At 40.4% G+C, this 26,964-nt stretch overlaps 2 protein-coding genes across 21 annotated transcripts in view; one reads left to right on the forward strand and one right to left on the reverse strand.

Moving 5' to 3' along the window:
- Positions 1-1,341, forward strand: part of MARCHF1 (membrane associated ring-CH-type finger 1) — a gene marked incomplete at its 3' end in the record, with an annotated part of 840,798 nt that extends 839,457 nt beyond the window's left edge. For all 20 annotated transcript variants that reach the window (XM_079920607.1, XM_079920618.1, XM_079920608.1 and 17 more), the window contains one exon: positions 1,040-1,341. In XM_079920607.1, the coding sequence (XP_079776733.1) occupies positions 1,040-1,341 (302 nt within the window). The remainder of the gene's footprint in view (positions 1-1,039) is intronic.
- Positions 1,342-5,055: 3,714 nt separating this feature from the next.
- TMA16 (translation machinery associated 16 homolog) overlaps positions 5,056-26,964 on the reverse strand; it is a 45,113-nt gene continuing 23,204 nt past the window's right edge. The window contains exons 3-8 of the mRNA XM_079920623.1: positions 14,224-14,261; positions 12,944-13,028; positions 11,657-11,805; positions 7,692-7,734; positions 5,949-6,193; positions 5,056-5,167 (exon numbers count right to left, since the gene is read on the reverse strand). Coding sequence (XP_079776749.1) covers positions 6,013-6,193; positions 7,692-7,734; positions 11,657-11,805; positions 12,944-13,028; positions 14,224-14,261 — 496 coding nt within the window. The 3' untranslated portion in view covers positions 5,056-5,167; positions 5,949-6,012. The remainder of the gene's footprint in view (positions 5,168-5,948; positions 6,194-7,691; positions 7,735-11,656; positions 11,806-12,943; positions 13,029-14,223; positions 14,262-26,964) is intronic.

Below are 26,964 nucleotides of genomic sequence, written 5' to 3' on the forward strand. Positions count from 1 at the left end.
AGGGCACACAACTACCCCCAGCTGTAAGCTGCTGGTCCCCCCAGCTCAGTGAGTCAGGCATAGACAGGATTAAGGAACAAGGCAAGCTCTTCAACGTGAGGCAAATGGGGCAGGGGTCCAGTTTGCTTCCAGAAGCATAAAGTATTCATAAATGTCACTCTTACAAAATATAGACAGGATGTTTCTTATAACTCTATTCACTGTTACAAGTAAGTAAAACCCGACTTCCCTAAAGTGTGGTTTCCAACCCACCCTTCTCTTTTACTTGACGGTCTCTCACATGAATGAAGGCAGCTATCACATCCTCCATACCATCCTAATGTTGGCAAGAGGTGGTCTCTTGACCATCATATATTTAACATTTGTAATTATATGTGGCGTAAATACTGTTGTAGTTACAGAAATGCTCGTGACATAGTTTTAAAAACTCTTTGTGAAAGAAAGTCCATTTCTAGTTATGGTGATGGAAATTAAGAGAAAATATTGATTGATGTCTAAGAAAGAGATGGTTCTCAGTAACAAAATGTAAGACTGATAAAACAAGTGACTAAAATTCTAAATCTTATGCGTGTCTGTACTCAGGAATTCTGAGATGTGGCAGCTTCTTTCTTTCTCTTTTTTTAATTTTAAAGGTAATGAGGGTGGGGAGGGAACCCATGGGTACAATCCCACACATGTACCTATTACATTACCTTAAGAGGATCCTAAAGTCTGATTCTTTCACTTCCTTAAAGATTTAGCTGTAAGGAATAAATGTCGAAGTAAGTATCTGATGATCACAGTAGGTTCTTGATGGCTAAGAGAGATGAGAGACATCATTACAGGGGTAGGGGAGAGAATTTTTTCATGTACAATTTTGGCAATACCGCGAGAATATTTAAGGCAATTAAGCAACAGGTTATAATTTTTACTAGTTAAGAATATATTCCTGATCTATGTATTAACAGGCTGGCATGATCCTTTCAAGGAACCACAGGAAAAGAATCACCAAATCCATCAATAAAGACTTGGTGGTAATGTTCTCTCTTTTACTTCACAGGTGTCCTTGAATGGCCATTTTGGACAAAACTGGTTGTGGTGGCCATCGGCTTCACGGGAGGTTTGGTCTTCATGTACGTACAGTGCAAGGTCTACGTTCAGCTGTGGCGCAGGCTGAAGGCCTACAACCGTGTGATCTTTGTGCAGAACTGCCCCGACACGGCCAAGAGGCTGGAGAAGAACTGCTCCTGCACGGTGAACACGGATGCCAAGGACGCCGGGGCAGTAGTGCCTGCCTTACAAACGGGGACCAACGCACTGCCACCTTCAGAGGGCGGCCCCCCCGAAGTCATACCTGTGTGATGGGGCCAGCCGGGAGTGTGTCACTGGAGTATCACCTGGCCCTCAGCCACTACAAGTGACAGAAGTGATCCTGAGTTAGTCACCCTCATTATCTTCTCTCCTCTTTCTAACTCATTTGTCCTTTCTTTGCTCAAAAAGAAAGGAGAAGAAACACCAAATGATCAGGATCCCATGAAGCAGTCTCAAGTGTGAAGAGAAAATGTGAAAAGTTGGCTGGAGAACGGTTTGTGAGACAAGGACCGCTGGAGCAAGGAATGCTTTCAGGCAATGAGGAGAGACTAACTGGACAGACCCATGAGTCTTCACAGTAACAGGGCAAGGTCAAGAATACAGACTTGAATTGCAACATGTCTTTCTTCTAGGGCCTTGTAATGTTAACTCTCTCATCTGGAAATGACAAACACATTTGGTTTTAAGCTTGAAATTATCTGCATTATCCCTAAGGCACATCAGAAGCAAACTCAGAAGATGCATATTTTGATATTCATACTTTGACAGCTAACAGGTTTTATGGCTATAGTGGAGTCCAGTTGTTTTGACAGATGCATGTTTTTAAAATAGATGCAATACACATTTCAAGATATTAATACTTGGAATTATGTTTAAATCATGATTTTCAGAGATTTTGGGGTTTAATTAGCTCTGTTAAATACCCACAGGAGCCTTGTATACTCCACCTGGACCCTCTGAAACAGTGTTGTCCAACAGAAATATAATGTGAGCCACAAATGAAGGCCACATATGCAAATTTAGATTTTCTAGTAGCCCCATTAGAAAAAGTAAAAATAGGTGAAATGAATTTTGATAACATATATTATTTAACACTATATACCCAAGTTATCATTTCAATGTCATCAATATAAAAAAAGTATTGAGTTATTTTACAGCTCTTTTTATGAACCAAGTCTTCAAAATCCAGTATGTTTACAGCATAGCTCAATTTGAATTAAACTTATTGGCTAGTGCAGCCCTAAAATTAGAGACAAAGCCTCTGCTTCATTTAACAATTGAATCTTTCAAAACAGCAGCTTAATTCACTTTTATTCAAAGTATCACAAATACTATTTTACAAAGCACTAAATTAATCAAATTAAATATCTTGGTTAAGAGTTAGGTGAAGTTACCATTTCTCTAAAGGGTGAAAAAACAAAACTACAAAGCAATCTGCCTGTGGTAAGTTCTGAAATTAACTTATTTGCTACTATGAAGCACTTATAATAGGGAAAATAATTTACAGACGTACCTTTTTTTTTATGAGGTGTCAACTTGACAGATGAGTACTTATGACCAAGCATTAGACTGTATTTTAAAAAGCTGACAGTATTTCCCTTGCTCAGCTGGGAGGCAAAAATATTCAACAGATTCTGTGCTAAGTAATAAATTGAATTGTTTAGGTTTGACAGTTCAGTTGATTATTGTATTCTTTGCATATTCATGTAAAACTGAAATGTGAATGACATAGCAGTGAGCTAGATTAATGATTATAAATATAGTGTGGCCTGTTAAAGAGAGATGTCTTACATAAAATGAGGTGATTTATTTTTGCTAGCTGTCGTATTTATTATTGTGAAAAGGCAACCGTGATGGCCATAGAACCAAAGCATGGGTATCGTATTGCACAAATCTGGGTATCACATTGATGCACTTTGTAATTGTCAGTGGGCTTTTTCAAAACTCACACGTTACCATAGGGAAAGAAAAGAGAAATAACCTTTTACTGAAGAGAAGTCTGATTCGATATGAGTAGTGGCTGACACTGAGTCCAAATAGTCCCAGTTCCTAGAAATAAAGCAAAGGTCAACAGTATCAACTTTGTGTGTGTGTGGCATGTGTTTGTTCCTGTATATACATGAGAAAAACGTCAAGGTATTCAGTCAGGCAGGAAACAAAAGGTTTAAACCCATCTTTCTTAAAACTTGCTGTAGGAGTGCGGAATGAAGGCACAGGAAAAACTAAGTTGAGGCAACTAAACGACCAAAATTTCTGCACAAATAAAGACATAGTGGTGTAATTAAAAATATATGAAGCTTAAACAACCTGGACTTCGTATTAACTCCTTAAATTTCCATTTTCAAGGTTTAAGATAAATGCACTCACGGATAATGAAGCTTTAGGGGATTTCACCGTGGCACCTCACCCGAGGGATTAAATGTGATTCATTCTTTTCTGATAATTTCCCTAAGCATTTTACTAATCCATTTCTCCTGAGGTTTAGCAATGGCAACACTTGTTTACAAATATTCCTGAAGGAACAAAATCTAGCCACCAGCAAACAAAGAAATGTTGATTTCTCTTTTGTTTGCTCTGTAAGGAAAAGGATTATTTACCTGAATTATACCATAAATACCATTTAAATTCTGTCCAAACTTTAGCAATACAGGTAAGTGCATAATTTCACAGTGGAAGACGATTGGCTTAATAAATAATAATTTATTAAGGGGCATACCAAACACTAAGAAATTCTAGAATGAAAAGTAAGGATAAGCATTACTGTATTAATGATAAAAAATGACATGGTGTTTTAAAACCATACGTAAATTCTCAAAATGAACTTGAATAGGCTTTGACTTTCTTGAAATGAGAAAATAATATAGCTCCCTAACACATTAAAAGTCAACATTATTCTGCTATTCTTTAAATTTAAACACTGAACTCCTGAATCTAAATCTTTAAAAGTTTTCCTGTAATGGCTGTTGGTAGTTCAAACAATCTGAAGTAACTATGTGCATTTAAAACCTAGTGTCGATTCTTTTCTTTTATGTTCTGTGTGGCAGTGGTACACTTGTCCTTTCGAGGACCGGGTTTGGCTTTGTGACAACACTTTTGTAGACTGGATATGCCCTTCAAAAAGAAAAACTGCTCTCCGGAATGGCAATTTTTTGAAGCATGCTCACCTGCTTATGTAAGAAATAAAATGGAATTGCAACAAAGAATGAAATTGAAGAATAAACTTACAGTTCTGCTAAAATCTTGGCTTTTTATCATCATGAATCTGTGGTATTATCAATACCAGAAAACATACATTTATGCTGTTGATTTTTTTAAAGAACTGTCACTCTAATTGTGTAAAATCGAAGATTAAATTGTAAAGAAACGAAATCCAGTATTTTTTTTTTAAAGTGAAGCCCAAAGGGCAATTAAACTTAAGTACAAACAAAATGTAAACAAACAAAACAAAAATGTTCCCATCGACTTGGGATATAAAGCAATGGAGAAATAAAAGGAAGACAGGTATATATATACTCGGGAGTCTTTCAAAATGCCCTAGGATTAAATCTCACTCCGAGCTTGTTACATGTGATTATAGTCCCAGAGATGGCCACATAGTTACATTTATCTTGTTTTGCAAAAGGTCCCTAAAACTATCTATTCTCACTCCGAGCTGCTGTTACATGTGATTATAGTTCCAGAGAGATGGCCACATAGTCACACTTACCTTGTTTTGCAGAAGGTCCCCAAAACATCTACTTATTTGGGCTGGAAAACTAGCTCATTAGAGCAATGACATCACTAAGATACTCTAATTGTCATGGAGGAGAGGTGGGGAGGAAGGTTTTTCCATCTGCCTGACACAATTTCCCTTTCCTTGCCATGACAATGAATATTTTGGAACAAAGTAGAGCTCTTAAACCTGATCATTATCATTATGGTAGCTGTCATACGATAATTGTGTAGGACTTACTTACACTTTAACGAAGAAAGATGAAAATTAGTTTTCCTTAAGTCAGCCCAAAGGTGCTATTTTACCTGTCAATACAGTTGAAAGGAAGTACTGTTATTTTGGGCTGCAGTGTTTCCTCCACATCTGAAGAAAGCCCATTTGAAACTGCATTAAAACAAACAAGGAAAAATTATTTTAACTGTGTGCAATTTGAGGGATTGAGCATTTGTACTTTTTTCGGTTTTACCTAATTCTCTTGCATGAACGATTTACTGTTTTGTGAATAATGTGTACTAAGACAAAGTAAGGAAAAGAAAATAATTACCTGTGAAAAACAGACTTTGTATATTAAACAAGTGATCCAAACCTTTGTTGTGGTTTCTGTATTTTTTGCCTAACTTACCTGGATTTCTGCAGATTTGTATCTGCAACATTCAAACAGCCTTGAGTTCTTAAGATTTTTTTTTTAAAACATATAAATTTATTTATTTGTTTTATTTTTGGCTGCGCTGGGTCTTCGTTGCTGTGTGTGGGCTTTCTCTAGTTGCGGTGAGCAGGGGCTACTCTTTGTTGCGGTGCGTGGGGTTCTCATTGCCGTGGCTTCTCTCGTTGCAGAGCATGGGCTCCAGGTGCGCGGGCTTCAGTAGTTGTAGCTCATGGGCTTAGCTGCTCTGTGGCATGTGGGATCCTCCCGGGCCAGAGATCCAACCCGTGTCCCCTGCATTGGCAGGCGGATTCCTAACCACTGCGCCGCCAGGGAAGCCCGAGTTCTTAAGATTTTATAACGGTCTGGGTTTTTAAGCAGGGTCTGAACATATTTATATAAACATAAAGCAACATTCATTTTTAAGTTAAAATCATAACACTGTTTTTGAAACTGAAAATGGGATTCTCATATAAGAGAATAAGCTAAACAGCAAACTGTTGTGTAGAGACAATTATTTACCATAATCAATTCAAGTGTCACTTGAAGTTCTCAAATTATTTATTTTCAACTCAAGTAAAGACAATTAGGCCACTGCAGTCATTTCCTCATCTGTGTCACTTGATTCATCTTTCAGTTCCAATTCTCCTAAATCTCTGTCTACAGCTGTCACAGGTTTCTTCTTACACTTCTTAGGCACTGCATCATTAGCACAGATTTTTCTCATTTTAATGTTTGGCAATTTCTTCAGATCAAAATCCCATTCCCTAGACAAAAGAGAGAATGCAGAGGGGTGGTGAGGGGTGGTGAGGTAGGGAAGTAATAAAGTCAATATTCAAAACTAAGCAGAAGAAAGTTTACAAATTTACAGCAGATTGAAATGCACTAGAAGGAAACAATATAAATGCAGTAGAAAAAAAAATGTCCCAAGAACTGAGGTTTGCTTTTTCCATACTTAACTGAACTTTCTCATTAATCTACAATAGCAGTTAACTGCACAGAGAATTCAAAATTTCCAAAGCAATGCAGGAATATATTAGGCAGAAGTTACAAGCAAACTCCGTTCCATTCTTTTATTCTCCCTAACCCAAACACTTCCCTCTATTAGGACATATATGGTATCAAGAATCTCTGAAGTAGGAACTACATCATCCTGGAAAATCTCCAAAATGCACAGTCAGAAAAGGTTTTTCTTTTCACACACAATGGTAAATCACAATTGTTCTAGTAATCAAACAATTTTTTTGGTTATAATAGGAAACTTTTAGTTCTTCAACCCCAGCTTTTCTGTGACAATCCTATGTTCAATTACTTTAAGAGCAATGTGAAGATTCTTCTGAGAACTGAACTCTGATACTAACAGTCTAGGCTAATTTCTTCTCATTTCTGGCTTTCTCTGGGGGAGGCAGAACATACACTGTTTTAGGAATAAAGAGAACATTTATATATCTGATTACTTAACATTACAGGCAAAAAAAATTAATGTATAATCAATCTTAAGCTCCATGTACTTATAAATACATGTACATAGGCTACAAAGTGAACCACTTCTTAAATATGATCAATGAATTCTATTAGAGCGAATATTTTATGAATATTAAATATCTTCTATGAATTCAGAAGTATAAAAATATAAGCTTAAGGGTTTCAAATAATATGGACTTAAATGTATCTAATTTCAATTAAAATTTCAGACTGATCAACATGGTCTAGCTAGTATCAAAATGATTAATAAAAATTATGTTCTAAAGACAAAGAACCCATGTTTGAAAACTGAAAACAGGAAATCCTACTCACTGGTCTCTCGGTCACACAGCACTATTAGAGAGACCACTGGGGCAACTGGTTCTTTATGATTTAACCATTTCCCCATACCACTTCCCACTAGCCACCTTCTCCAGAAGGGGGTGCTGCAAACAGTATGGGGACAGGACTCAGCCAACAAGTCTGCTGCTGACAATTTATCTTTTTAAATAATAACAACCAGGGAGGCACAAGGATACCATGTTCTTTAAGTACTATATTAAAGAATTTTAAAGTATTTTGAAAAACAAAAGCACCAGGTCATTATCATTTCAGTGTACATCAGGCATCTCAAACAAATGCTGAACTTAGGAAAATTCTTACTTCAACTGATGAAAGAGGAAAGGTTAAAAAGAACCTCCTAATTTTCTTTTAGCTCTGACGTCTAGACTCAAAAGGGAAGAAAGTTTCTCTCTTATGTATTTTACTTGCAGCTTCAAAGAACAAAAGAGACAGACTCACCTAAAAGTTTTCAGATTACCTGCATTTAAAATGTCTGGAATCTCTGGAAAAGAAAATAATTTATATCTATTAGGCAATGTTTTCTATGATAACATTTATAGTTTCCTCATTTATTATCTCAGAAACAATAATAACTGACAGACAGAAAGAACATCCAAAGAAAAACAAAATTTTGAAGCATGATTATAATGCTATAATGAAAAGTAAGTTTTGCAAGCATAAAGGACTTACTTTATAAGAAGGTGATTCAAAAAGAACACTATTAAATAATGTATTCTACCACAGAATCTATAAAACAAACCTATCAACAAAATAAATTCTGTCCTTTTAGACAGTAAAGGTGCCTGGCAAATTCTAACTATCAGTCCCCTACAACAACATGCTCAGTTGTTTTACATATTTTCTTGGTGAAAGGTGCAATTTTTTCAAGCATATAGTTCGCTTTGGCAAGGTAGAGTTTGAGGAATGCAAGGATTATTAAATATTAAAAAATACTATTAAAAATGTAAAAACTTTTTCAAATAAACTATAATAGGTGTTCAATAAAGTTCAATAAAATTTAAACCCATTTTAAATGAAAACTAGGTGTATGACAGCTCCTTATCATGATTAGAAAGTGGATCATAAACCTATATGCATGGGTCATCCATGTTGATGGAACACAGAGGCATGTTTAACAAAAACTGGAACACTGCTGCAAAAATTCTGGCCAATGGATAAAATATTAAATAAAATCCAGTATCAATTAATGAAAAAGATAAAAATGTTTGACATGACTGTATACTGACTTTTACAATAGCTTCAGAAAATAAGAGTATGAGTACGAGGGGTCAGGTGTTTAAAAGGTACAAATTAAGCACAATTTTTTTTTTTAAGAAATTCTAATAAAATGAGTCAGGAACAGTTATACCACCATGGAGCAAGAGGGAGAGATGTCAGTTATCTTGTCTTCTCTGAACCTGATCAACACAGCATTTGGTGACAATCTGCCCACATGTTTCTAGATGCTTGTAAACTTGATAGAGTTGACAAAGTTTTTTTCACCAGATACATTCCATGCATCTGGAATAAGGACTGTGGCATAACTGGAAGACGAGGTCTGAGTTTTAGCACTGGCTCCACCACCAGCAGATGTCTGACCTGGAGTGTGCCGTCAATTACTGTTGATTAACCTGGCGGCTGTAGGCTGAACAGACTGAGCACAGAGACCACCTGGGAGGCTGTCATGATGGCAGAGCTGAGATGGTGGTGGCTCGAGCCAGAGGTGCTGGGGGCAGCAGGGCAAGCCATTAGACTCTTAAGTATATCCTGCTGATGAGCTGGGTGGAATGAGAAACCGTCGGCAGGGTTTCTGACACGAGCGACGGGGCAAGTGGTGATATCACTGACAGACACACGGAGCTTGCAGGAGAAGCAAGTTTTAGGAGAAAAGCTGGACTCTGCTTTGGGACATAAGCTGGAGATGCATGTAAGACATTCAAGTAGATACTCTGAGAAACCCAAGTTTGATAATGCAAGTCTGGAGTTCTAGCGACAAGTATTGAGAATATAAATTTGGAAGTTATGAGCATTTAAATGGTATTTAAAACCACCGGACTGAATGACATCAACTCAGGAATTCATGTAAATAGAAAAGAGAAGAGGCCCAAGGACAAGGACCTGGGTCAATATTTAGTTTGTGAGGCTATGAGGGATTCAACTCAGGACACTGAAGTCATGGCCAGTTAACTTGGAGGAAAACCAGGGAAGGTCAGGGGCTTCTACCCCAAATAAAAAGTGTGACAAGAAATCAAGGGATCATCTGTATCGAACACTGCAGAAAAGTTGACTACATGAGTGCCCAGTACAGGCACTATGTGTCTTAGCAACTTAAAGGTCATTGGTGACAAGGGCTTTTAGTTGAGTGGTGGCTACAAAAGCTTAATTAAGGGGTTCCAATAAAAATGGAAAAATGAGAAAATGGAGACTACAAGCATAGACAAACTGAGGTGAAAAGGACACAGTGGCCGAAGCTCTCCCTCAACCTCCTACAGTAGGTTCTGTGTCAGGCACTTGATACGTGAAATCTCATCTTTTTTTTTTTTTTGCCGTACGTGGGCATCTCACCGTTGTGGCCTCTCCCGTCGCAGAGCACAGGCTCCAGACGCGCAGGCTCAGCGGCCATGGCTCACGGGCCCAGCCACTCCGCGGCACGTGGGATCTTCCCGGACCGGGGCACGAACCCGTGTCCCCTGCATTGGCAGGCGGACTCTCAACCACTGCGCCACCAGGGAAGCCCCTCTCTTGACTTTTAAACAACCTGGGAAGGAGGTGCACTATTTACCTCTATTTTTAAATAGAAGGTAACAAGGCCAGGGAGTGGGTGGGAAGAAACTTGCCCTGTTATATAGTAAGCTGTAAGGGGTTAAGTCCAGATCTATCTAGTTCTGAAGTTATTCTGTTGTTTTTTCAGTGAAGACACTCACTGCTTAGGAATGATGTGGAGGAACTGCCATCTACTCAGGGCTCACAGTGTCACTGAGGGTAAGTGCCTGATGCCAGCCTTCCAGCTGTCGAGGTATATGCTGCGAAGACATCCAACTCTATGGATCCACCTACGGCCAGACTGACGCAGCTCCAGCAAAACAACTAGGTGAGGGACCAGGCTCCTCCCCCACGAAGTTCCCCTATTAGAAAGCCCTGGGGAACGCAGATAACTGACCACCTGAGTGACCCCGTTCCCCCTGCTGGCGCCTTTATGAAGAGTGAACCCATGAAACCCCAGGCATCCCGCCTATGACCCTAACAAAGGCAGGGCCCCAGGTCCCTGTTCCCTCCCTCTTTCTCTACTGGAGACCTCGCTGTGTGGCCCTCAGGCATGTCCTGTACCATCCAGGACTTTTAAGCACTAAATCTTGTTTTTTTCAAAGCTCCCTGCTGGTTTTTGCTGAGGTGCACGCTACAATCACAGTAAGAACCACGAGGGTGGGGTCCAGCCACAACACTGGCTCCAGTGGGGAGAATGCCTGTGGAGGCCACCCCAGACCTTCCTGGCGCACAGCATCACTATGCACAGGCTGGGACTAACACAACAGTTACCCACAGGGTATCTGCTTCAGGGCCCTATTGTTATTATTAAAATTTAAAAACCTAATGTTGCTTTAAGCATTTCATTTACTGTACTTCCCAAGCAAATCCACACAGGAATGCCTACAGGGACCAGGCAGGGAATGTGAATGAAGGAAGGTTTGGAACCACTGAATGCTCAAGTCTAAAAGGGACAGTCGCTACTTTGCTCTAGCAGATGACGCTGCCAGACCACCGCATGTTTTACGAGAAGCCAGAAATCTACATTTTTCATGTGAAATCAGCAGATTTTCTTATACTGACAATTAATAAGCCAATCAAACACCATTTGCAGGCCATGTAGCCCTTGGGTCATCACCTGACTTTGGGCTTTGCAAGCCCTTACAAGTGCCCTCTCCTCTCCTCCTAAGCGCCTTTCTTCAGACAGTGTTGTTAAGCCCACAACATACTTGTCTTCAGGAACTGTAAGAAATGCTAGTGCTAAGAAAATTTGATTTCTATAATTTCTCAAGAAATGCTGCAACAAGTATAGCTCTTTACTACAAGACTTACAAAGACAAGAGGACACAGTACTTACTCTAAAGAAACGTCGATGTGGTTGGAGACGGGCAAGTAATAACTCTAGAACAAAGCAAATCAAGAACACTGGAAGGGAGAGGAAAACCTTACTGTCACAGTAGAAAGATAAGTCACTGTCAACACTGACAGTTTGGGGAATGTAGGAGGAAAAAAAGGATGAATTCAAAAATTATTCCAAACACTCAAAAGGAAAGGAAATCAAAGGAAGAAAATCAAACTAAACTAAATAAATAGAATAAGTAAAGCCAAATATGACTAGAAAGAAGGGAAGGTACGCTGAGAACACACCAAGCCCCGTACTGCCGCCCTCCCGCTCCTACCGAGGCCGCAGCCCCTGTACTGCCGCCACTCTCGCTCCGTGGTCTGCTTGATGGCCGCCTCTCGGGCGCAGTGCCGCCGGCCCCGCCTGGCCTTGATGCTGTTGTGTAACTCAATCTGCTCCAGCTCACTGCTGAACCGATTTAAATACCTGAAAAACAAGAAAATGATCTGACTTACAGAGTCTCTGTTTGGCTTATATTAGTTCATTTAAAAGATAATCTCCCCCCGCCCCAAAAAAACCCCACCATAAATCCCCAGCCTTCGCCTGTCCCTGAAGTTTTTATATTCCTCTGAGTTCCTTAAGTTCTCAGACCTTCTCGTGGTAACTTAACCATTTTCCAAATTCCTGTGACCACATCAAAGCCTGCCATTAAAGTGTCTGTTAACCAAACTCCGTATCCACGTACTCAGCCACCTCCTGGACATCTCCATCTGGCTTAACATGCCACCCCTGGCCTTGCCTCCGCGCTGCCCCTAGGCGCCCCCTCCCGACCCGCTCCATCCCCTGGGACAACCATTCATCCAGCTGCCCAAGTGAGGAATGCGAGTGCCCCCCCTGACTCCTCGCCTCTCTCCCTTTTACGCCACATCTAAGTCTTCATTAAAGATGGGGACTTCCGCTTCCTTCAAAGGTCTGCACTCTTTCATTTCTCTTCACCACACTGCTCCCACCATCACCTCTTGCCTGGACTGCTTCATCAGCCTCTCAGCAGTCTCCCAGCCAAAGCCTGCCCCCTAGTCCATTTTCCTCATTCCTCCAACTGAGACCTTTCTAAAGTTTAAAAATGTGACCATCGCAGGTGCTTGCTGTAACTATGTCTCCCACGGTCCTTGGATAAAGTCCAAACTCTTACACTGATATCTGAAATCTTTCAAAAGCTGGTTGTTTATCCTACCTGTCACAATTCCCTCCTTGAACCTATTATTTCAGTCTTATTAAATGTCTGGCAGATCACTAAATACGTTGCTCTCACCCCGGGCTTTCAGATCTTGTTCTCTCTGCCTAGAGGCTCCAACTACCTCACCTCAATCTGCTAACCCCTATCTTTAGATGTCAGTTTAGATGACATTCCTCCAGGAAGCCAAGAAACTGGGCTAACTACCACTCTGAGGCCCAGAAAGGTTACAAAGCTACTAAAATGGCTAAGCTAGTGTAAGAATCCAAAGTCTTGATAACAAAGCTCATTTGCTCATCTATAAATCCCGAATAGAACTCTGAATCTTGAAGAATCAAGCTGGGGAATTCCTGTTACTGACCCTTTGCTCATAACATGCCCAGTGTTTACCTTTCAATTAATTCACAAGCATCTCTCTTTGAATATCCTACTTTTTTGGGATCAAGATGATTTTGAAACCACTGCAGTTTTTCACCTATAACAACAAGTACCAAGACAGTTTAACACCACAAGTCATCATTCAAGCAGAGGTAGTCATTATAATTTTCAACATCAATGTGTTTAAAACAGTATCAAAATTTATTTCAAAGTTAAATATAAAGTTTTGTGTGGGCTCAAAGCTAACTAAATCAGTCTGTCAGAAATTAAATTGTCACATTTTAATTGGGGCAAGAGACAAGGGTAGGAGGGACGCTTTTCTGTATATATTTCTTATCCCGTAAGGATACAAAAAATTTAAAAAAGGAAAGAACACTCTTAACAGAACATGAAGTTCTAGGTATTTATAAAGCAAAGGATAGAACTTATCCGAAATAACAAAAATGAGAGTCTGATCAGATTAATGAAGAAGATGACATCTGCTGAACATTTAATAAGCAGCAGGCACTATGTCAAGACCTTTACAATCTTATGAGGATTATTATTATTATTATCTCCATTTAGAAGAGACAGGTTAAGTAACCTGTTCAGGGCCTCAAAGTTAGTAAATATCTTAGGCATACAAGATCTGCCCTATACTGTGCAGAATGACTGACATTTATAATCACAGAGCTGACAGACTTCATCCTTATGAGTAAATCTGACCATCGCGGTGTCACTTTCAATTAGATTTCTCAATATTACAAATCAAGAAATGGCGCTACCCAGGATTACTGACAAACCGTTTAGAAATACTATTCTATTGCCTGATAAAGCATTAGAGTTAATGGTTCAAATACCTCTCATTTTGGTTATAAAGCCTAATAGCCACTCTTCTGAAATCTCAGACTTGTCACACACACAAAAAGACTAGGACTTGTCACACACACAAAAAGACTATGACACTGAGATACAGACTGAGGATGTATATATTCACATCATTAAATATGAATTGTTATTTTCAAAATCCTTCATAATTCTAATGGTCAGGGAGCTAGAATTAAACTTGAGAGAGAAAGAGAGAGAGACAGGAAGGGGGGGATGGATAAAAACAGGTAGGTAGGTACTAAACAGTTTCTAGAAAACTGAGCTAGATATTATTAACAGTTTGTTCTCAGAGCTTATTGATTGATTTTATTTTGTTTTGATCAAGTCTGGTAGAGAAAATTCACTTAGATAAAAATAGTATTTTACTAAGAGAGTCAAAAGAAAATAGGTATAGAGAGGAACTTCAAATAAGTATATCCACTTACCAATAAGTTTGAGACGTAACGCCTTTTCATTCTTCAGTCTTGGGAGAAAAAGTGTGTATGTGTCAGAAAACTTCCAAAGCAAGTTTTAAAAATCTGTCAAAAGCAACAAAAACTACCCAAAGAACCTTAATTCAAAGATCATTCTTTTATGCATATGAAATTAATTTTTAAAAATTATTTTGTTTATTTATTTGGTTGCACCGGGTCTTAGCTGGAGCAGGTGGGCTCCTTAGTGGTGGCATGCGAACTCTTAGTTGCGGCATGCATGTGGGATCTAGTTCCCTGACCAGGGACCAAACCCAGGCCCCCTGCATTGGGAGCACGGAGTCTTAACCACTGCACCACCAGGGAAGTCCCGAAATTAATTTTTTTTAATGAAGAAACACTGAATACCATGCTTCTCTTTTAAATCACTGGAACAAAATTCTTAGAAATGCACAACCTTCCAAGACTGAATCAGGAAGAAATAGAAAATATGAACAGACCAATCACAAGCACTGAAATTGAACCTGTGATTAAAAATCTTCCAACAAACAAAAGCCCAGGACCAGATGGCTTCACAGGCGAATTCTATCAAACATTTAGAGAAGAGCTAACACCTATCCTTCTCAAACTCTTCCAAAATATAGCAGAGGGAGGAACACTCCCAAGTTCATTCTACGAGGCCACCATCACCTTGATACCAAAACCAGACAAGGATGTCACAAAAAAAGAAAACTACAGGCCAATACCACTGATGAACATAGATGCAAAAATCCTCAACAAAATGCTAGCAAACAGAATCCAACAGCACATTAAAAGGATCATACACCATGATCAAGGGGGGTTTATCCCAGGAATGCAAGGATTCTTCAATATACGCAAATCAATCAATGTGATACACCATATTAACAAATTGAAGGATAAACACCATATGATCATCTCAATCGATGCAGAGAAAGCTTTTGACAAAATTCAACACCCATTTATGATAAAAACCCTGCAGAAAGTAGGCAAAGAGGGAACTTTCCTCAACATAATAAAGGCCATATATGACAAACCCACAGCCAACGTCATCCTCAACGGTGAAAAACTGAAAGCATTTCCACTAAGATCAGGAACAAGACAAGGTTGCCCACTCTCACCACTCTTATTCAACATAGTTTTGGAAGTTTTAGCCACAGCAATCAGAGAAGAAAAGGAAATAAAAGGAATCCAAATCGGAAAAGAAGTAAAGCTGTCACTGTTTGCAGATGACATGATACTATACATAGAGAATCCTAAAGATGCTACCAGAAAACTACTAGAGCTAATCAATGATTTCGGTAAAGTTGCAGGATACAAAATTAATGCACAGAAATCTCTGGTATTCCTATACACTAATGATGAAAAATCTGAAAGTGAAATCAAGAAAACACTCCCATTTACCTTTGCAACACAAAGAATAAAATAGCTAGGAATAAACCTACCTAAGGAGGCAAAAGACCTGTATGCAGAAAATTATAAGACACTGACGAAAGAAATTAAGGATGATACAAATAGATGGAGAGATATACCATGTTCTTGGATTGGAAGAATCAACATTGTGAAAATGACTCTACCACCCAAAGCAATCTACAGATTCAATGCAATCCCTATCAAACTACCACTGGCATTTTTCACAGAAGTAGAACAAAAAATTTCACAATTTGTATGGAAACACAAAAGACCCCGAATAGCCAAAGCAATATTGAGAATGAAAAACGGAGCTGGAGGAATCAGGCTCCCTGACTTCAGACTATACTACAAGGCTACAGTAATCAAGACAGTATGGTACTGGCACAAAAACAGAAAGATAGATCAATGGAACAGGATAGAAAGCCCAGAGATAAACCCACGCACATATGGTCACCTCATCTTTGATAAAGGAGGCAGGAATGTACAGTGGAGAAAGCACAGCCTCTTTAATAAGTGGTGCTGGGAAAACTGGACAGCTACATGTGAAAGAATGAAAATAGAACACTCCCTAACACCATACAAAAAAATAAACTCAAAATGGACTAAAGACCTAAATGTAAGGCCAGAAACTATCAAACTCTTAGAGGAAAACATAGGCAGAACACTCTATGACATAAATCACAGCAAGATCCTTTTTGACCCACCTCCTAGAGAAATGGAAATAAAAACAAAAATAAACAAATGGGACCTAATGAAACTTCAAAGCTTTTGCACAGCAAAGGAAACCATAAACAAGACCAAAAGACAACCCTCAGAATGGGAGAAAATATTTGCAAATGAAGCAACTGACAAAGGATTAATTTCCAAAATTTACAAGCAGCTCATGCAGCTCAATAACAAAAAAACAAACAATCCAATCCAAAAATGGGAAGGAGACCTAAATAGACATTTCTCCAAAGAACATATACAGACTGCCAACAAACACATGAAAGAATGCTCAACATCATTAATCATTAGGGAAATGCAAATCAAAACTACAATGAGATATCATCTCACACCAGTCAGAATGGCCATCATCAAAAAATCTAGAAACAATAAATGCTGGAGAGGGTGTGGAGAAAAGGGAACACTCCTGCACTGCTGGTGGGAATGTGAATTGGTACAGCCACTATGGAGAACAGTATGCAGGTTCCTTAAAAAACTACAAATAGAACTACCATATGACCCAGCAATCCCACTACTGGGCATATACCCTGAGAAAACCATAATTCAAAAAGAGTCATGTACCAAAATGTTCATTGCAGCTCTAGTTACAATAGCCCGGAGATGGAAACAACCTAAGTGCCCATCATCGAATGAATGGATAAAGAAGATGTGGCACATATATACAACGGAATATTACTCAGCCATAAAAAGAAATGAAATCGAGCTATTTGTAATGAGGTGGATAGACCTAGAGTCTGTCACACAGAGTGAAGTAAGTCAGAAAGAGAAAGACAAATACCGTATGCTAACACATATATATGGAATTTAAGGGGAAAAAAATGTCATGAAGAATCTAGGAGTAACACAGGAATAAAAGACACAGACCTACTGCAGAACGGACTTGAGGATATGGGGAGGGGGAAGGGTGAGCTGTAACAAAGCGAGAGAGAGGCATGGACATATGTACACTACCAAATGTAAGGTAGATAGCTAGTGGGAAGCAGCCGCATGGCACAGGGTTATCAGCTCGGTGCTTTTTGACCGCCTGGAGGGGTGGGATAGGGAGGATGGGAGGGAGGAAGATGCAAGAGGGAAGAGATATGGGAACATATGTATATGTATAACTGATTCACTTTGTTATAAAGCAGAAACTAACACACCATTGTAAAGCAATTATACCCCAATAAAGATGTTTAAAAAAAAAATAAAATAAAAATTTTTTTTCCTGCTCTGCAATGACTAAATGATACCTATAAAACAAATTGGTTTTGAGAACACAAAAGAAAGCTTGATTATATTTTGTAATATGCAGAATACTTGTGCACAAAATAATGAGGACCTTCTAGAAGACTGAGTGCTGCCACCAAGACCAAAATGCATCACTATCACCTTTTAAAGTTCAACAAGAACAAAAGAATGTTTACTTTTCATCCATTTGATAAGAATTGTAACAAAGAAAAAGAACTCATTTACTCTCAAAAAACTGGTCTAGGTGATATATGCCTCCTATTATTGTTATTCTTAATTCTAATTCATTCAGAAAAGACCTTTGGATGCTAGCTTTTGCAACACTTTATGCTAGCCACTAGGGATACAGCAATGAAGAAAAATAAATCCACTGTCCCTGCCCTAACAAAGCAGACCAGATTTACCCTCCCACTTAAAACAACTAGAAAATTGGAGAACTAAAATGAAGCCTTTTTAATAAAAACTTTTTAGCCACAGAATGGAGAAAATATTCACAAAACAATAACACACTTGCATTAAGAATATACAAATAGTTCTTACTACCTAACTACAAACAAAATTCAAAACCAAAAGGAAAAAGATTTTAACAGACTTTTCATCAAAGACATAAAAGTGAACAAAAAGCACATAAAAATATATCATTAGTCATAAAGAAATACAAATTAAAACCACACTGAGATACTACTGTACACCTACTAGATTGGCTAAAATCTGTCTTAAAACTGAAAATACAACATGTTTGAGAGGAAATGGAGTGAATGTAACTCTTACACATCACTGGGAAAAAAATAAAATGGTACCATCACTGCAGATAATTTTTTATATACTTAAACATTATCCCCACCACATGACTTCATTCTTTTAAACAATTTCTTAAAAACTCAACTTCTTATTTACTTGAACATATATCTTCTGTATGACCCAGCAATTCCAGTTCTAAGAACTGAAAGAAAAATGTTTTATGTCCACAGAAACACCTATACCCTAATGTTCATGGCAGCTTTATCAAAATGTAACAGCAGGGTTGATACTCTTTGCTTAAATGTCAGCTAGTAACAAACTAGGCTTTGAGGGCCATGTGGTTGGTCTGTCATAACTACTCATCTCTGCCACTGTAGCCTCAAAGCAGCTGCAAACAACGTGAAAGGATTGGGCATAGCTGCTTTCCAATAAAACAAACTTTTTTTACAAAAACAGGTGGATGGCCACTTAGTTTGCAGACCCTGAAAAGAGCCAAAAACTATAAACAATCCAAATGACCACCAACAGGTAAATGGATTAAAAAACTGCATATATCCATACAACGGAACACTACTCAGTAATAAAAGAGAAAGACAACAAATTTCACAAACAGTATAATTGAAAAAATCTGGCACAAAAATTACATACAGTATGATTCCATTTACATGAAACACTACGGAAGACAAATCTCATCTACCAAAATACAGAGCAAATCAACAGGTGCCAAGGCTAGGGGCGGAGAGCTGAGACTTGACCGGGAAGAGCTTTGGGGAGGATGAAAATGCACTATACGTACACTGATCACAGTGGTTATACCACATATTGCCAAAACCCAGACGCTGTACGCTTCAAATATGTCTGCTTTGTCGTATCTTATTTATACCGCAGGAGAGAGTCTAGTTAGAAGTCAAGTTTGCTACAGTTCTGAATGAACGCACTGGGAGCCTGAACTACAGTGGGGTGGAGCTGCGATGAAGAAAAGAAGAGAAATCTGAGACTGATTCTCAAAAACAGCTGTTTCCTAGATTCTTACCCATTACACTTAGCTTCTCTCTGTTGATTTTCCATATTAAATAACCTTCATTTGCTATCTAGAGTTCTTTGCTACATACCCAATGGGACAAAATATGAGAGTAGTACACAGCAACAAGATGTCACTATGCTGAGAAGTCATAAAATAAAGCTAAAAGCATGATACAGAATAACTCTTTGCTGCCTATAAACTGTGCACCACTTGAAATGTGCTGGTCTTCAAACCACACTAGTTTCTACGAATAGGAACAGAAGCAGTATTTCATACAGTCCTAAACCAGAGCATTCAAATGCTCAAGATGAAGAGCATTTGGCTCTACTCTGTGCTGCTACCACGCATGCAGTATCTTCAGGTAATCAGGCTCCACCTCTAAGAGTCTACCTGACGAATCCCGCAGCTCTACGCCCTAACAATATCCTCCCCCACCTCTCTCACTCCCCAAAAATAAATCTTAGGAAGTAGCACAAAGAACCCTGGATTCTCTGTTAAAGAACAGAGACCAGACCCTCCAGCTGCCTGGCTACCCTTCCTCCTTGTAACACCAAGTACCTTCGGCAGGCAGGCACTACCAGGACGTGGTCATATCCAAGATGGTCCCCACTGCCGATTCTTGCTGGTTTGATACTCACGCCCCTCTCCTCCCTGAGCGTGGCTGGACCTAATGACTCTTTTCTAACAAATAAAATAGTGCAACAGTGATGGATGTCACTTAGAAACGACGTTGCAAACGTTGTCTTCTCTTTCCTTTTTTAAACTGAGGCAGTAAAAGGCGCCTTTATTCTGAGGCTAAGCGGCAACAGACTCCCTCCCTTCTAACTGCTCCGCCCTCCATTGGGGGGGGAAGGTAGGGGAGGGAGACAGGCGGCCGCCCCTCCTCTTCCCTCCCACCCTCCCAGGGTTCACTGTCACCCCTCTCTAAAATCACCCTCCTCTCTTGAAAGCTGTTTTCCCCACCAAAATCCCTAAAGGCTGGGCAAGGCTAACCCCTGCTTCTGCAGTAGGTGGAGCTGATGCTGGAGTAAGAACTGGGCGGCCCCACCTCTTTCCCCCACAGCCGCTCACTGGGAAGCTGTGTGTGTCGGGCGGTAGGGCGTACAGGCGCTTGGAAGACCCTGCTGACCGCCTCCCACCCGGGCCTCTTCTCACCAGCACAGTCTTCAAAGCACGGTGGGAACGGGGCACAGGGTGGAGAAGGACAAAGGGCCCTTCTTGAAGAGAGCTGTAGAGAGGGGCAAAGGGGATCCCAGCCCAGGGGGGCCCACGGGGTGGGGAAGGCGGAGGACTGGCAGCAGGCCCCAGAGCCTGAGCTGGGGGTCGGCCCTGGGGACGCGGGCTGGGTGAAGGGCACGTCACCTCCCTAGCTCGGGGCTCCTTCCAATCCAGACCATGTGACACCAATGCCCCACCATTTCCTTCGCCTTCTTCACCAGCACTGAAGGCCGTCGGTGGTGGCTGTCATGAAGGACCCTGCAGGCATCTTGCTGGAACTGTCACCCCCTCTCACTCTATCTCAGAGCCTTTGCTCTGGAGGACACATGCTGCCACGTGGTGAGCAGCTCACGTGGTAGGGAACTGATGTCTCCAGCCAACAGCTGCCACAACAGGTCTGTCGACCACCATGTAAATAGCCTGGAAGCAAAACCTCTCCCTATCAAGCCCTGCGATGATGCGGCCGCAGCCAACACCTTGACTGTAACCTTGCAAGAGACCCTGAGCCCAAAGCACCCAGTTAAGTGGCTCTGGGATTCCTGACAGAGGAACTGTTTTTGTTTCAAGCTGCTGAGTAAAGCAGTACCTGCTAACTGCTATTTCTTTCTAAGACATCACATGCACCTGACGTTCAAGGCCAAGTCCTGTTGGTACCTCTTCTATCATCTTGCTTACAGCTGCCACTACAGTTTGAGTATCTTGTCACCAGCCATCTTTTGAAAATATGCAATTCTCCATTTCTGTCTTGCTGGAAGTACTGCTCTAAGTCAGGGAGATGAGCTGCATTTCAAAATGCTATTTGTGACCACGCTCCCACTTAACTGAACAGGACTCACGGTCACTGATGCTGCTAGTCATGACAAGTGTAAGCCTGTTTCATAAAATGTTAGACACTATTAAAACTGTACATTTGTTTGCTTCTGGGGCCATGACTGCTACACTGATGACTTCTTTAAAATAAATTAAGAAAAAAGAGAAAGCTCAGCCTGTTTAAAACATCACCCAAGCACAAAAAATTAAAAATTGTTCAACTCTGTACTATTAAAATAGAACCTTGGCCAACAACAGAACTTCTTTAGGACAAGTTTTATATATGAGATTAGCATGTTGTTCTGCTTTACCCTTAGGTAATTTTTCTGTAATGCTGACTGTAAATCAACATTAAATCAGTGCATAAGATCCTGAATATAAATAACAACATATAAACATCACAAGTATTTACAGTGAACTGAAGTACTTAATCATATTCTAAAGCGTTATTTCTGAAAATACTGCATGTATACCACTGGTACTATGTAAGGTAACTTTAGGTAGTTCATATACAGAGAATTAAATAATCTTTAATCAAATGGTAAGCAAGTTACTTTTCCCGTCATTTTCTTTGCACCCTTTCCGATTACATTAAGGAGAAAACTTAGTTTAATGTCAGTTCATTTTACAAGTCTTCCAACCTTTGCCAAATCTTTCCCCCAAAAATAAGCAAACATGCCTCAAGCTCAAACCACTCAGGGAAGACAATAGTATCTACTTGGTTTTAACAGAGATAAAATGTCTCCTTTAAAAACAATATTTGAGGGAAAATTATTTTTAAAGAATATAATTAAAGAATACTATACATCAATGCCTGAACCAGCAGCAACAGCATCAATATTACTGGAAACTTGTCAGAAATGCAACATCTTGGCCCTGTCCCAGACTTTCTGAATGGAAACCTCTAGGAATGAGGCCCAAAAATCTATTTTAATACACCTTACAGGTGCATCTCATGTATACCAAAGTTTGTGAGATACTGATATAGGTGATAGCAAAATCATGTAAGTAGTATATCATGTCAAAAAGGTACAGAAAAGAGAGGACCTTCAAGATGGCAGAGGAGTAAGACGCGGAGATCACCTTCCTCCCCACAGATACATCAAAAATACATCTGCATGTGGAACAGCTCCTACAGAACACCTACTGAACGCTGGAAGAAGACCTCAGACCTCCCAAAAGGCAAGAAACTCCCCACGTACCTGGGTAGGGCAAAAGAAAACACAGAGACAAAAGAATAGGGACGGGACCTGCACCAGTGGGAGGGAGCTGTGAAGGAGGAAAAGTTTCCACACACTAGGAGCCCGTTCGCGGGCGGAGACTACGGGTGGCGGAGGGGGGGAGCTTCGGAGCCGCGGAGGAGAGCACAGCAACAGGGGTGCAGAGGGCAAAGTGGAGAGATTCCCGCGGAGGATCGGTGCCGACCGGCACTCACCAGCCCGAGAGGCTTGTCTGCTCACCCGCTGGGGCGGGCGGGGGCTGGGAGCTGAGGCTTGGGCTTCAGTCAGATCCCAGGGAGAGGACTGGGGTTGGCTGCGTGAACACAGCCTGAAGGGGTTAGTGCGCCACGGCTAGCCGGGAGGGAGTCCGGGGAAAAGTCTGGAGCTGCCGAAGAGGCAAGAGACCACTGTTTCAGGGTGCATGAGGAGAGGGGATTCAGAGCGCCACCTAAATGAGCTCCAGAGATGGGCATCAGCCACGGCTATCAGTGTGGACACCAGAAACGGGCATAAGACGCTAAGACTGCTGCCGCAGACAAGAAGCCTGTGTGCAAGCACAGGTCACTATCCACACCTCCCCTCCAGGGAGCCTGTGTAGCCTACCACGGCCAGAGTACCGTGATCCAGGGACAACTTCCCCAAGAGAAAACACAGCACAGCTCAGGCTGTCGCAACATCCTCCTGGCCTCTGCCGCCACAGGCTCACCCCACATTCCCTGCCCCTCCCTCTCCCAGGCCTGAGTGAGCCAGAGCCCCTGAATCAGCCACTCCTTTAAACCCCTCCTGTCTGAGCAAACAACAGATGCCAGAGGGCAGCTTAAATGCAGAGGCGGGGCCAAACCCAAAGCTGAACCCCAGGAGCTGTGCAAACAACGAAGAGAAAGGGAAATTTCTCCCAGCAGCCCCAGGAGCAGCAGATTAAATTTCCACCAACAACTTGATGTACCTTGCATCTGTGGAATACCTGAATAGAAAATGAATCAGCCCAAAATTGAGGAGGTGGACTTTGGGAGGAACTGTAGACTTGGGGTTTGCTGTAAGTGACTGATCAGTTTCAGATTTTTATGTTTTTATCTTAGTTTAGTCTTTAGCACTTGTTATCGTTGGTGGACTTGTTTATTGGTTTCGATGTTCTCCTTTTTATTATTTTAATGTTATTTTTTTATTTTAATAACTTTATTTTATTTATTTTACTTATTTTTTCCTTTCTTTCTTTTTTCCTCTCCCTTTCTCTAAGCTGTGTAGCTCACAGGATCTTGGTGCTCCAGCCAGCTGACAGGCCTGAGCCTCGGAGATGGGAGAGCCAAGCTCAGGACACTGGTCCACGAGAGACCTCCCAGCACCACATAATATCAACTGGCGAGAGCTCTCCCAGCGATCTATGTCTCAATGTGAAGATCCAGCTCCACTCAATGACCAGCAAGCTCCAGTGCTGGACACCCCATGCCAAACAACTAGCAAGACAGGAACACAACACCACCCATTAGCAGAGAGGCTGCCTAAAATCATAATAAGGTCACAGACACCCCGAAACACACCACCAGACAGGGTTCTGCCCACCAGGAAGACAAGATACAGCCTCATCCACCAGAACACAGGCACCAGTCCCCTCCACAAGGAAGCCTACACAACCCACTGAACCAACCTTGGCCACTGGGGGCAGACACCAAAAACAATGGGAACTACGAACCTGCAGGCTGCAAAAAGGAGACCCTAAACAGAGTAAGTTAAGCCAAATGAGAAGACAGAAAAACACACAGCAGATGAAGGAGCAAGGTGAAAACCGACCAGACCAAACAAGAGGAAACAGGCATCCACCTGAAAAAGAATTCAGAGTAATGATAGTAAAGATGATCCAAAATCATGGAAACAGAACAGAGAAAATACAACAAATGTTTAACAAGGACCTAGAACTAAAGAGAAAACAAATAATGATGAACACCACAATAAATGAAATTAAAAATTCTCTAGAAGGAATCAACAGCAGAATAACTGAGGCAAAAGAACAGATAACTGACCTGGAAGATAAAATAGTAAACTAACTACCGCAGAGCAGAATAAAGAAAAAAGAATGAAAAGAACTGAAGACAGTCTCAGAGACCTCTGGGACAACATTAAATGCACCAACATTTGAATTATAGGGGTCCCAGAAGAAGAAAAGAAAAAGAAAGGGAATGAGAAAATATTTGAAGAGATTATAGTTGAAAACTTCCCTAATATGGGAAAGGAAACAGGCAATCAAGTCCAGGAAGCATAGAGAGTCCCGAACAGGATAAATCCAAGGAGAGAAACGCCAAAACACTAATCAAACTATCAAAAATTAAATACAAAGAAAAAATATTAAAAGCAGCAAGGGAAAAACAACAAATAACATACAAGGCAATCCCCATAAGGTGAACAGCTGATCTTTCAGCAGAAACTCTGCAAGCCAGAAGGGAGTGGCAGGAAATATTTAAAGTGATGAAAGGGAAGAACCTACAACCAAGATTACTCTAGCCAGCAAGGATCTCATTCCGATTCAACAAGAGAAATTAAAACCTTTACTGACAAGCAAAAGCTAAGAGAATGCAGCACCACCAAACCAGCTTTACAACAAATGTTAAAGAAACTTGTCTAGGCAGAAAAAAAAAAGAAGGAAAAGACCTACAATAACAAACCCAAAACAATTAAGAAAATGGTACTAGGAACATACATATCGATAATTACCTTGAATGTAAACAGATTAAATACTCCAACCAAAAGACACAGACTGGCTGAATGGATACAAAAACAAGACCCATATATATGCTGTCTACAAGAGACCCACTTCAGATCTAGGGACACATACAGACTGAAAGTGAGGGGATGGTAAAACATATTCCATGCAAATGGAAATCAAAAGAAAGCTGGAGTAGCCATTCTCATATCAGACAAAATAGACTTTAAAATAAAGACTATTACAAGAGACAAAAAAGCACACTACATAATGATCAAGGGATCAATCCAAGAAGAAAATGTAACAATTGTAAACATTTAGGCTTCCCTGGTGGCACAGTGGTTGAGAGTCCGCCTGTCGATGCAGGGGACACGGGTTCGTGCCCCGGTCCGGGAAGATCCCACATGCCACAGAGCGGCTGGGCCCGTGAGACATGGCCGCTGAGCCTGCGCCTCCGGAGCCTGTGCCCCACCAACGGGAGAGGCCACAACAGTAAGAGGCCGCGCAAAACAAACAAACAAACGAAATACCTAGAAACAAATGACAATGAAAAAACACGACGACCCAAAACCTTTGGGATGTAGCAAAGCAGTTCTAAGAGGGAAGTTTATAGCAATACAATCCTACCTCAAGAAACAAGAAAAATCTCAAATAAACAACCTCAGCTTACACCTAAAGCAATTAGAGAAAGAAGAACAAAAAAACCCCAAAGTTAGCAGAAGGAAAGAAATCATAAAGATCAGATCAGAAATAAAGGAAAAGAAGTGAAGGAAACGACCACAAATGTTAATAAAACTAAAGGTTGGTTCTTTGTGGAAACAAACAAAATTGACAAACCATCAGCCAGACTCATCAAGATAAAAAGGGAGAAAACTCAAATCAACAGAATTAGAAATGAAAAAGAAGTAACAACTGACACTGCAGAAATACAAAGGATCATGAGAGATTACTACAAGCAACTATATGCCAATAAAATGGACAACCTGGAAGAAATGGACAAACTCTTAAAAAAGCACAACCTTCTGAGGCTGAACCAGGAAGAAATCAAAAATATAAACAGACCAATCACAAGCACTGAAATTGAACCTGTGATTAAAAATCTTCCAACAAACAAAAGTCCAGGACCCGATGGCTTCACAGGTGAATTCTATCAAACGTTTAGAGAAGAGCTAACACCTATCCTTCTCTAACTCTTCCAAAATATAGCCAAAGGAGGAACACTCCCAAACTCATTCTATGAGGCCACCACCACCGATACCAAAACCAGACAAAGATGTCACAAAAAAAAGAAAACCACAGGCCAATATCACTGATGAACATAGATGCAAAAATCCTCAACAAAATACTAGCAAACAGAATCCAACAGCACATTAAAACAATCATACACCATGATCAAGTGGGGTTTATCCTAGAAATTCAAGGATTCTTCAGTATACGCAAATCAATCAATGTGATACACTATATTAACAAAGTGAAGGAAAAAAAACATGATAATCTCAATAGATGCAGAAAAACCTTTTGACAAAATTCAATACCCATTTATGATAAAAACCCTGCAGAAAGTAGGCATAGAGGGAACTTACCTCAACATAATAAAGGCCATATATGACAAACCCACCGCCAACATAGTTCTCAATGGTGAACACTGAAACCATTTCCACTAA

This window comes from Stenella coeruleoalba (genome assembly GCF_951394435.1).
Source record: "Stenella coeruleoalba genome assembly, chromosome: 4".
Classification (NCBI taxonomy): Eukaryota; Metazoa; Chordata; class Mammalia; order Artiodactyla; family Delphinidae; genus Stenella; species Stenella coeruleoalba.